The sequence below is a fragment of the Ailuropoda melanoleuca genome, chromosome 15, assembly GCF_002007445.2.
Source record: "Ailuropoda melanoleuca isolate Jingjing chromosome 15, ASM200744v2, whole genome shotgun sequence".
NCBI classification, from domain to species: domain Eukaryota; kingdom Metazoa; phylum Chordata; class Mammalia; order Carnivora; family Ursidae; genus Ailuropoda; species Ailuropoda melanoleuca.
In genome coordinates, this window is record NC_048232.1 from 86096278 (window position 1) to 86106506 (window position 10229).

General features: G+C 57.3%; 1 protein-coding gene and 1 long non-coding RNA gene across 3 annotated transcripts in view; one reads left to right on the plus strand and one right to left on the minus strand.

Annotated features, from left to right (window-relative positions):
* The first annotated feature begins 622 nt into the window (after positions 1-622).
* PNPLA3 (patatin like phospholipase domain containing 3) overlaps positions 623-10229 on the plus strand; it is a 14272-nt gene continuing 4665 nt past the window's right edge. The window contains 6 exon segments of the mRNA XM_034643628.1: positions 623-865; positions 867-928; positions 3367-3599; positions 4535-4600; positions 7228-7437; positions 8235-8295. Coding sequence (XP_034499519.1) covers positions 744-865; positions 867-928; positions 3367-3599; positions 4535-4600; positions 7228-7437; positions 8235-8295 — 754 coding nt within the window. The 5' untranslated portion in view covers positions 623-743.
* The window catches only part of LOC117796294, an 11752-nt gene continuing 8959 nt past the window's right edge, over positions 7437-10229 (minus strand). Inside the window, exons 5-6 of one of the 2 annotated variants that reach the window (XR_004620685.1) lie at positions 9974-10124; positions 7437-8918 (exon numbers count right to left, since the gene is read on the minus strand). This is a non-coding gene — a long non-coding RNA (uncharacterized LOC117796294). The remainder of the gene's footprint in view (positions 8919-9973; positions 10125-10229) is intronic. The other variant, XR_004620686.1, reaches the window with a different exon arrangement.

Sequence of the window (10229 nt, forward strand, 5' to 3'; positions counted from 1 at the left end):
CTTGCGCACTTCGCCTTCCTAAGGGCACCAGCAATGATTCAAGCTCCAGCCTGCCAAACTCCCACGTTCCTGCACCGTCCCCCTTACGCACCAGTTATTCCCAATTTTTCCGTATAAGTGAAACTTTGAAATGGAAACGTCATGTCACTATCTTCAGCACTTGCCACGAGTTGAAGCCATCATACAAAACACTGCAGGAAAATCAAGCACAGCCGTTCAATTCTATTTAGATGCGGGGCCTGCTAAAGGATTGCTGTTCCGCGTGAGAAGGGAGAGGATACTGTCAAAGGATATTAAGAACCTAAGAGGGCAACCTTCACTTTCTCCCTGACCCCAGGGATGACAAGGAACCGAAAGGGAGCTGTCCGTCTCTAGGACAGCCACTGCCGCTGGGGGATGGGCAATCGCTCTTCTACCCCTCACCCCTTCTCTCCTCGGGCCCGGGCCCCAGACCCTTCCCAGCACCCCCGCGGCGATGCAGAAGGGAGTGGGCGCCCTGCTATGGCCCCCAATGGGCAGCGGGAGGCTGGCCGGCCGGGCCCGAGGGGGCGGGGCCGCCGGCTGACGTCACGCAGGGAAAGCCTGAGCGGCGGCGCAGAGACCCGGCGGAGAGCGCGCTCGGGAGCGGAGCAGTGCGCGGCGGTCCCCAGATCGCCAGCGGGACGCCGGTCCCTCACGCGCGCCGGAGCGCCGCCGACTCCCACCGCGAGCCCCGGGCCCGAGCCGCCAGCCGCGCCGCCGCTATGTACGACCCCGAGCGCGGGTGGAGCCTGTCCTTCTCGGGATGCGGGTTCCTGGGCTTCTATCACATCGGGGCTAGCCGCTGCCTGAGCGAGCACGCCCCGCACCTCGTCCGCGACGCGCGCATGGTTCGGCGCCTCGGCCGGGGCGCTGCACGGCGTCGCCTTGCTCGCCGGGCTCTCGCTGGGTACGTCCGGGGCCGCCGCCTGGAAGCCGCCTGGGAGCGGTCGCGGGGCGCCGGGTGGAGCTGGGAGGGGACACGGGGGGACCGTCCCCAGGCAGATGCTACCTCTGCCGCGTCCTCTCGCCTGACGACGGGGGGGGGGGTCTCTGTCGCCAGCCTGGGAGGAGGGCGCGCCTGGGCTTGGCTCTTCTGGGGGTGGGAACCCCAAGCGTATCCGCACCCCAGCCTCGCTCTGGCGCCCAGGCTTACAGGAAGCCCCTCGCCCCGGGACTGAGAATGAGTTGAAGCGGAGCGACGCGGAGAAGGGAGCAGGACCCGGGGGACCCAGGGTGGAGGTTTTTCCCTGCGGTCCCTGCCATCCGCTCGTGAGGTGCTGGACGATTTGCCCTGGGTCGGACCAGGAGGGCGGCATTGGCCTGTGTCCCTGGGCGCGTGCCGTCTTTCCTCTGGCGACTACAGGGATTGGAGACATGCCTGGCCCTCCTTGGCGGTGGGCGGAGGGGGGGATGCTGGATACCCTTTCAAGGGGAGGGCAACTCTTCGCAGTCCTCCTGGGCAGGCTTACTGGTTTGGAGTCGAAGGGTCATGGTGGGGTGGGGGGATGTGGAGGGGGTACTAGACCCTTCCTGGGGGCTGGAGTGGATCCCTGGACATCCCCCATATCAACCTTCCCGCCCCCCCCACACTGTGCTCAGTGCCCCTGGAAATGAGGTCCTGTGCATTTGAATCTAATTGCTAATTAAACACCTGCCTATGTGGATGGCAGTGGGAGGGGAAGATTCCGGGCTTGTGCCCAGCTGGTCCAAACTAGGGTGTGGCCTAGGGTTCTGAGCCAGGGGGTAGGACCTGGGACAAGTGGCAGCTGGAGCTGTTGGCACCCAAAGATCCCCAGGCAGGAAGATAGCGCAGGTCATCAGCCCCTGATCAGCTTCCTTAGTGATGCTTTACTCTTGGCTCTTCCCTGGACACTGTTGTGCTGGACTCCGCCAGCAGGGAATGACTTTGTTTCTGGTGGCCAGGAGGCCCCTGCCAGTAGGTGCAGCCCTGCCATTGGATAGGATCAGTGAGCAGACCCTGGGCTGACTGGGAGGTGGAGATTAGGAGAGAGGCCCTGGCTGGCTTTTCCATTGATGGGAGGGGAGCAAAGGGCAGGAGATGTGGCCTCAGGGAGGATTAGACTGGCCACATGGCCAGTCTGCTCACTCTGGGCTTTGGCAGGGATAAAAGACAGCCCTTGTGTGTCAAGGTAACCTGCTGACTCCAGTATAGAGGGGGTTCTTAACTGGCAGAGGACAGGCACAGCCCGGGTCTACACCCTGTAGGACAGGGGGAGGCCTGGGGACCACCAGGTCCTTGGAAAGTGGGGTCTGGAGGTTTTTCCAGGAGCCATTCCCCAAATTCCAGGAGCCCTGCCTTAAACTCCTGACTCATTTGGGGACCACTGAGGAGCATTTCCTAAGGCCACAACTTGGAAAGAGTTCCTATGAGTGTTTCCAAGCCAAGTACTTGGCCGGAGAGGCTGGTGGGACATGCCAGCTGTGGGCGACTTTGCCCCTTCTGCCTGGGCTCAGTGGGGCCACACACGTGGGGAGAGATGAGTTGAGGTCAGAGGTCATGCAGGACAGGCTGGCTTATGTCTGTGCTTCTGCACCTCGGGATTTGTGTCGGGCTGGGTCTCAGGCTGCGACTGGTGGTCCTGTTTGTCAGCGCAGTGCAAATCAGCCGGAGGGGGTCCAGGCCCGCGAGTGAAGCTTGATGGGGCGTGAATGCGGCCCATGCCCATTAGACAGAGCTAATTCTGGTGTCAGGGGCTTAAGGATAAGTCTAGTTCTTGAAGAGGAGCCTTCTCTGGGTTGAGGACCTTACAGATGGTAGCATATCTAATCCCTTCTGTCCCCGAAGTTAAAAACGCACAGTCTGAGATGGCGAGGGGCAGTGAAGTGACTTTCTGAGGTCGCTTGGCTGGTAGGAGGTGGACTTGCCCTTGGGCCCCAGCCTGTACTAGGTCTCTGCTTCCTGCAGCGTTAGGTTCTTTGAGCTAAAGTTCTGATGCTGAGGCCTTTCCGCCTCTGGCTTTGGGGGATGGAGGGGAGAGAGAGCTCCCCTGGGCCTCGGGAGGCTCGTTCCTGTGGCGGAACCTAGAGCAGCACTGTCCAGGAGAAATACAGTGTAGCTGTATGTGTGTCATTCAATATTTCCGAGGAGCCACACTGGAAAAAGTGAAAGACACAAGTGAAATTAATTTCGTTGATCCCAGTACAGCCAGAATATTATCATTTTCACGTCTAATCAATATAGAACATGATTAAGGAGATATTTTATTCTTTTTTTTTTTTTGGTATGAAGCCTGTGAATTCCCGTGTGTGTAAATGGCCTTGACACGAAGCACTGGCATCTCCAGGGTGGCACAGTCCTTTGTGTATTTGTCTCCTGCCCCGCAGACCTCATCATGCACATCCTCATGGACCTGGCCCAGAGTGCCAGGAGTCGGAATATTGGCATCCTCCACCCCTCCTTCAACTTGGGCAGGTACCTCCAAAAAAGTCTTCAGAGACACCTCCCCGACAACATCCACAAGATCATCTCCGGCAAAATGTTCATTTCGCTCACCAGGGTGTCCGATGGGGAAAACGTGCTGGTGTCTGATTTTCAGTCCAAAGACGAAGTTGTGGACGTAAGCAGTTTGCTTATTTGGGCCTTGTCAAGTAAGAAAAGCTATTTGTTTTTGGAAGCAGCACAGAGAGGCCTGCCGTAGGCCACCTGCCTAGTTTCTTAAGCTAGGTGCTTCAGGTGCCCAGGATGCTGGTTTGCTTCCTGCCCAACTCTGCGGGTGTCTGGCGGTCGGTGGTCTGTAGCGTGCATGTATCCCGGAACAGTCCTAGTTGGTTTCAGTTTCAAATCCTACCTCCCGGTCCTTCAAGACTTGGCTCGTGATCCCCTCCTCCAGAGACCCTGTCTCACATGAGTCCCTCCTCCCACGATGTATATTTCTGGCACACATAACCAGTAGCATCTCGGCAGCCAGGGTCAACCTCTCTCTATATAACCTTGTTTCGCAAAGCTTTTTCTAGATAGCCAGCGCTGGTCCATTCCCACAGAAGCGGCTTTTCTCAGGGGGCCAGTCTTGCTTCCTGCCCCCCTCGCCAGGACCCGCAGCATCCGCGGCACCTGGAAGCTTCTTTGGCTTCCAGGCTCTCGGGCCCCTCTAGCTTGCTGCATCAGAATCCTGGGGTGGGCCATGGAGTCTGTGGTTGGCTGGATTCTAAGGAAGATCAGCATTTGCAAAGCCCTGCTCTGGTGTCTTCCCAGTTGGTCAGTGACTCTGGATCCTTTGGGTGGCATCTGCAAGGGCCCAGTGCAGCTCCCGTGGGGAGAGGGACAGGGAGTTGATGTCCACAGACAGCGTCCTTAGGGGCTTCTACTTAGGCCCGAGATACAAGTGTGTAGGTTGGTTTGTCATTCCTTCAGCTCGTTTATTAAAGTGCCCCCTTTGCAAAGAACATCTCAGGCCTGTTGCTCTGTTCATGTGAAGAAGGCTTATGCGGGCCTCCAGGGGATCGGGAGGCAGGCTGTTCGGAACTGTGGATTCACTTCTTTTTGTCTTCGCAGGCTTTGCTCTGTTCCACCTTCATTCCTTTCTTCTGTGGCATAATCCCTCCTTCCTTCAGAGGCGTGGTGAGTCCACTTTTCAATTATCTGCCCAGCTCCTGCCCGCAGGGCCCCAGCCACAGGCACCCCGGGGCCTGTCCCCAGGGCAGGGCCTTTTGCCTCTTGGCCTTTCAGACGGAGGTGCCCCAGCTAGCCCCCTTCCAGGCTGCCTGGGAGCACAGCCACTTTCATGTAGAATTCGTTATCTCGCTATCTGGAAGGTAAGCTGATTCACGTAATCTTCGCCTGAGCACCCCAGATGGTCCCGCTGGCCTGGTTCAACTCCAAGGTGCTTAAGAGCCCATTCCTTGCTTCGGGTAGAGCTTTATTCTCAGGGCTCAAGAGTTTGCAGCCCGCTCTGGGTCTGCCTTTGCCCTTTTTGGCCCATGGCTTTGGATAGAAGCTGCTGACAGGGCCTCGATTTGGTTCCATCCCACAGATATATGTTGTGGGTGATTGCTGAGCCCTGCCTGGGATGGAGAGGCCCAGGTTGTGGTGTGGGCTCTGCAGGCGGTGGCCTAAAGGCCAGGCCATGCCGGGCCATGCGGGGCCATGGGCGGCCTCCTTCTAGGGCCATGGTGATCACCCTGGGGTGATGCTGCCACAGACACCCCACCCCTGCCCCGACCCCGGGACAATGTCTGGAGACAGTTCGGGTTGCCACAACTGGGGGAGAGGGCTCTTGGCATCTCGTGCGTCGAGGTCTGGGGTGCCACTGACATCCTGCAGTGCGGGATCCCTCCACAAAGAATGACCTGTTCCTAAACGTCAGTAGTGCCAAGCTACAATATCCTGTCTTGAGAGGGAAGGCACAGTGTCTCGGTGTCCCAGGGCAGTGGCGTCCTCACGCTGCAGAGCAAAAGCAGACTCACGTCACACCGAGCCTCGCTCGCGCCTGGAGCAGCCCCGTGCAGACACACTGTTGCTGCTTCTGGATGTGAAAACAGGCCTGGAGCAGTGAAGGGGTCACCCCAGATGTCCACGGTCTCTGCCTGGCAGACAGATGTGGACTGAATCCCCTGTCCGGCACACTGGACCGCTTTGGACACATTTCTTTCTTTCTTTCTTTTTTTTTTTTTAAAGATTTTATTTATTTATGTGACAGAGATAGAGACAGCCAGCGAGAGAGGGAACACAAGCAGGGGGGAGTGGGAGAGGAAGAAGCAGGCTCATAGCGGAGGAGCCTGATGTGGGGCTCGATCCCATAACGCCGGGATCACGCCCTGAGCAGAAGGCAGACGCTTAACCGCTGTGCCACCCAGGTGCCCCTGGACACATTTCTTAACCTCTCTGAGATCAGTTTGTAAAACGAGGGCTTATCACAGTGCAGTGTTGTAGTGGTGTCGCGAGGCTTGCATGAGCCAGGGCCCCGAGGTGCTCGGCACAGAGCCTGGCACAGGGGAGCCTGCAGGAAGCAGGGGCTGTTTCACGACCCCGCAGAGTTGCTGCCTTCTTGCCCACCTCGCCCAGGCTGTCCCAGCGCCCCCCTCCACCAGGGGGTGGTCATGCATTCAGTACACTCCAGTGAAACCCGTGGAGAATCAGAACAGCTCCTTCTTGATTCCACCGAGCAAATTCAGAATGTTACTTGAGGAAAATTGAGAATGGAAGGGAAAAGTCCATGTGACGAAGTGCATCGGACTCCAGCTTGCTTCCTGCCTCAGTGTTCCCGAAGGCTCCCGATGTTCCGTTCCATGTCCCTTTCTGCCAGGGAGATTTTGGAGGCTTCCCTACGTCTTCTTTGGAAATTGTGTGGCTACGATCTTGAAAACATCTCCGAGTACTCATCTGATCATCTTTTGGACTCAAGGCAAGACGCTCCGCATGGCTAAGGCGTGGCTGGGCCTGGCTGCTTCTTCTCTGGACTTGCTTTAGGGCTTGGGAAGGGCTGGCTGTGATATTTGAAGGCCTTTGTCTGTGGGCACCGAGGGCTGGGTTGGGACGGCCTCGCATTTGGGAATCATCCCAGACATTGCTTTGAGCGGTGCAAGACTTTGTCCAAATTGTACCCAAACCTGCCTGTGCCAGCCAAGGCTGTTGAAGGGTATGGGTGCGGGAAAGCTGATGCTTATGGGAGCTGATCCCAAATGCCACTAGGCTGTGGATTCAGCGGCGGTTTCCCGAAGGCTTTCTTGATCCCAGGTTCACGGCCATTGAAGTCTCCAAAGTTCCTCCAGGTGTGGTTCTGATTTTCCAAGAAGCAAGGGCGGTCTGGAATTGAACCCATGACCTTCCGTCTCTTGGAGGACAGGGTCTGTATCATACTCTGTCCCCAGTGCACACAGAGCCCCTGCTCTATACGGCCCCTTTCGTGCAGATTACACGGGCACACCTGTAGTTACCTGCCTGGGCTTCAGACTTGGCCAGCATGATATGGGCTAGACTCCAGCCTCCGTCTCCTCTTTGCCAGGTACTTTTTGTGCAGTGCACAAACTACACAACAGTATATAGCACACTCGAGTGCCAGCCCAGAGCCTGGCCTGGCCTGACATAGAAGTGCTCAGTGAGGCTTTGTGGAAAGAGTAGTTCCGGAACCTTGTCTTCCCACAATATCAGCCTGTGGCTCTGAGAAACCTCTACCCATAATCTGTAAAACACAGAAGACACTAGCCCAGAGCTTCTGACAGTATGTCCTTTCTTCCTCCCCGTAAAAGCGATACATGGATGGAGGAGCAAGTGACAACGTCCCCTTCTTTGATGCCAAAACGACCATCACTGTGTCCCCCTTCTATGGGGAGTATGACATCTGCCCTAAAGTCAAGTCGACGAACTTTCTTTACGTGGACCTTACCAAGCTCAGCTTGCGCCTCTGCTCCGAGAATGTCTACCTGCTAATAAGAGCATTGTTCCCTCCGGATCTCAAGGTGAGTTGGCGGCTGTGTCTTGTGGGGGTACAGCTCTTCTTTGCCTCCCTGTTTGCCAGGATCTCTCCCAATTGTTCTTTTCACAAACGGAAACAGATCCCCCTCATTGAAGAGGAACGCAGAGAAGAGTTTCTGATCCCAGCAGCTCAGGGCTGCCCTACTCTGCCCACTGGGATCACCTGGGAAGATTTAAACAGCCCCACAGCTCAGATCCCACATCCCACAGGGGCTATGATTTAAGTGGTTTGGGTGCAGCCTGGGCAGTGGGATTTTTTTGGGGGGAATTATCCTGATGATTCTTATTTGCCAGCGTGGTCAAGGACCACACTGCGTTTGGTGGTTTAATCTTTCTTGACTGTTGTTGTAGGAGGTCTTATCCCCATAATATAAAGAAAAAACGTGTGAACCGTGTACACTAATGGTTCTCCAGGGAGAAAAAAGGCAGTGTGTAGACTACAGCAGGTGCTCCAGGAGAGAGGGGAGGCTGTGCACTGGTTTGCATATGTGGAGGAGGCCACGTTAATTGCCCCTGTATTTGTGAGGGTGGAAGCTCGTCTGGGGACCAAGGAAGCCCAGAGAAACCAGTGCTTGTCATGCTGGGCTGCCAGTGAAGGCTCCGCGGAAAGGGGTGTCGTTTGAGCCTAGTCCCGTGTGGAAGCAAACTTCCCTGTCTCAGGTGCACAGAGCCCTGGGTCCAGCCTCGCTGTGGCCGAGCCTGGCCACGGGAGAAGCTCCGAGCGGGGAGGGTTCTGCTCCTGGTCTCCGCACTGCAGTTACCTTATTTGATCTGTTGCCAGGTGCTTGGCGAGATCTGCCTTCGCGGGTACTTAGATGCCCTCAGGTTCTTGGAGGAGAACGGTATGTATGGGCAACGTGAGGGCAGACAAGGCCTTCTAGCAGCTTTTCGCCAGCAGTCAGTCCGCCAGAGGCTGGGGTTAGTTAGAAACTCAGCGCTCAGCGTCCTCACTTGGCGTCTGGCTCAGCCCCCTCATTAGCCCCGTGAGACAAAATCGTGGTCCCATTTTACAGATGGGGAGACGGAGGTGAGCCAGGGACAACACCCCCCTCACTGAGGGGCGGAGCTGGGGCTTGGCCCACGGGGTGTCTCTGCTCCACGGCTCTCTCCTCCCACAGTAATGCCCTGTTCGAAGAGTGAAGGCAGTCCTGTTAGTTTTTCTTTCCTGCATGAACTATTTTGAACCTTTAGATAAACAAGGGAGGGAGTTAAGCAGGGCTTCTGGCCTTGAGCCCGAGTGGAGCAATCAGAGAGTTGTCCCCAGCCAGGTGCGGGTCACGCCCGTGAGCGCAGCTGTCCTTCCTGGGGCAGGCTCCTGCCCTTGAGTCATCAGCGGGCCTGGGCCGTGGGAGCTGGGCTCTCGCCAATATCAGATGGGTTGGGGGCCGTTTGTCTTCAGTGCTAAAAGCTGGCTTCCCTATTGCTTCTCTGAATTAGTCTTCCGCCACGAGCAAGGAGCAAGGAGCTGGGGTTAAAAGGACATACATGTAATTCTCGACTCGGAAAATGTTGATTGTGCACCTTCAAGGTGCTCAGCCATCGGCCTCTGACCCTCCTGGAGCTTAGCCTGCGGGTCAGGTGTTCAGAGAAGCAGGTGGAAGGACGGTGTGTGCCGAGTGCCCTGACAGGAAGCACCAGGACGCTGTGGGATTACACAGGAGGGATCTGCGTGGCCCCTGCAGGGGGAAGGCAGGGCTTTGGGAGGATGTGAACCCATGTACCACTTTGGGATGAATGGGAGCGTTCTGGATGTGGGGGACGTGAGCTAGAGGCTTGCAGACCACAGAGCGTGCAGTCGGTTGGAGGAGGGGAAGGAAGCACATGTAACTGGAGTGGCGGGGGTAGGGGACACAGAGAGATGGGCAGAGTGGGGGGAGGCTGGAACTGGTGGACACGACGGGGGTTCGCATCCTGCAGCAGTAGGGAGTCACTGAGGGCCGCTGAGGCAGAAGTGAGGGAGATGAGCAGAGGCCTTTGGCTGCAGGTGAAAAGGGTGAGACGCTGGTCTCCAGGGGACCCTCGAGGCAGCTGGAGGGTCAACCAGGGCCAGGGCAGGGAGGTTGGTGCAAGGGGCCTGAGGGAACAGGACTCGAAGATGGCCAACCAGAGATTCTGGAAGGGTTAGACGCAGGAATGAAGTCCTGGCTTCTGGCTTCCACAGCTGGGGTGGGGGTGCCCTGCTCCCTGGCTCAGGGCTCTCGGGAAGGGGAGAGAACACATTCTTTGGGAAGGCTGGTGTGCTGTGTGTGGGCAGAGTGGGTGTGCGGGGCCCCAGGGCTGTTTGGGGGCAGCTGTGCAGGAGGCAGCTAACGTCAGGGCCTGAAGTTCTGGAGAGCCGTCTGGGCTGGGAATGCAATGGAATTTGCAAGGAATCTGGGAATCAGTGACAGCGGCAGAGCCCTTAGGGGTGCACTCGGGTGACACAGAGACTTTCCTAACCAGATGACTTTGGACAAACAGCCTTCCTCCCTGGGCCTATGTGTCCACTCCGTAGCAAGGGGGGCGGGGATTAAACGGTACCTGGGGATTCTTGGTAATTCAGAAAACTGGCCTCGGCATCCTCTGTGTTGGGGCAGTGTCTAAAGAGCTAAGTGAGGCCCTCAGCCAGGCTGGCCGCCCCACATCTTGCTGAGGACATGTAGCGCTGGGGTCGATTCTCGGAACAGATTCTCTGAAACACACATAAGGGAGGGTGCAGTCCTGGCAGAGGAGGGGCGTGCCTGATGGAGGTGGGAAAGGTCTATGGGAGCCGGGGCGGGGGCGGGGGGGGGGGGGG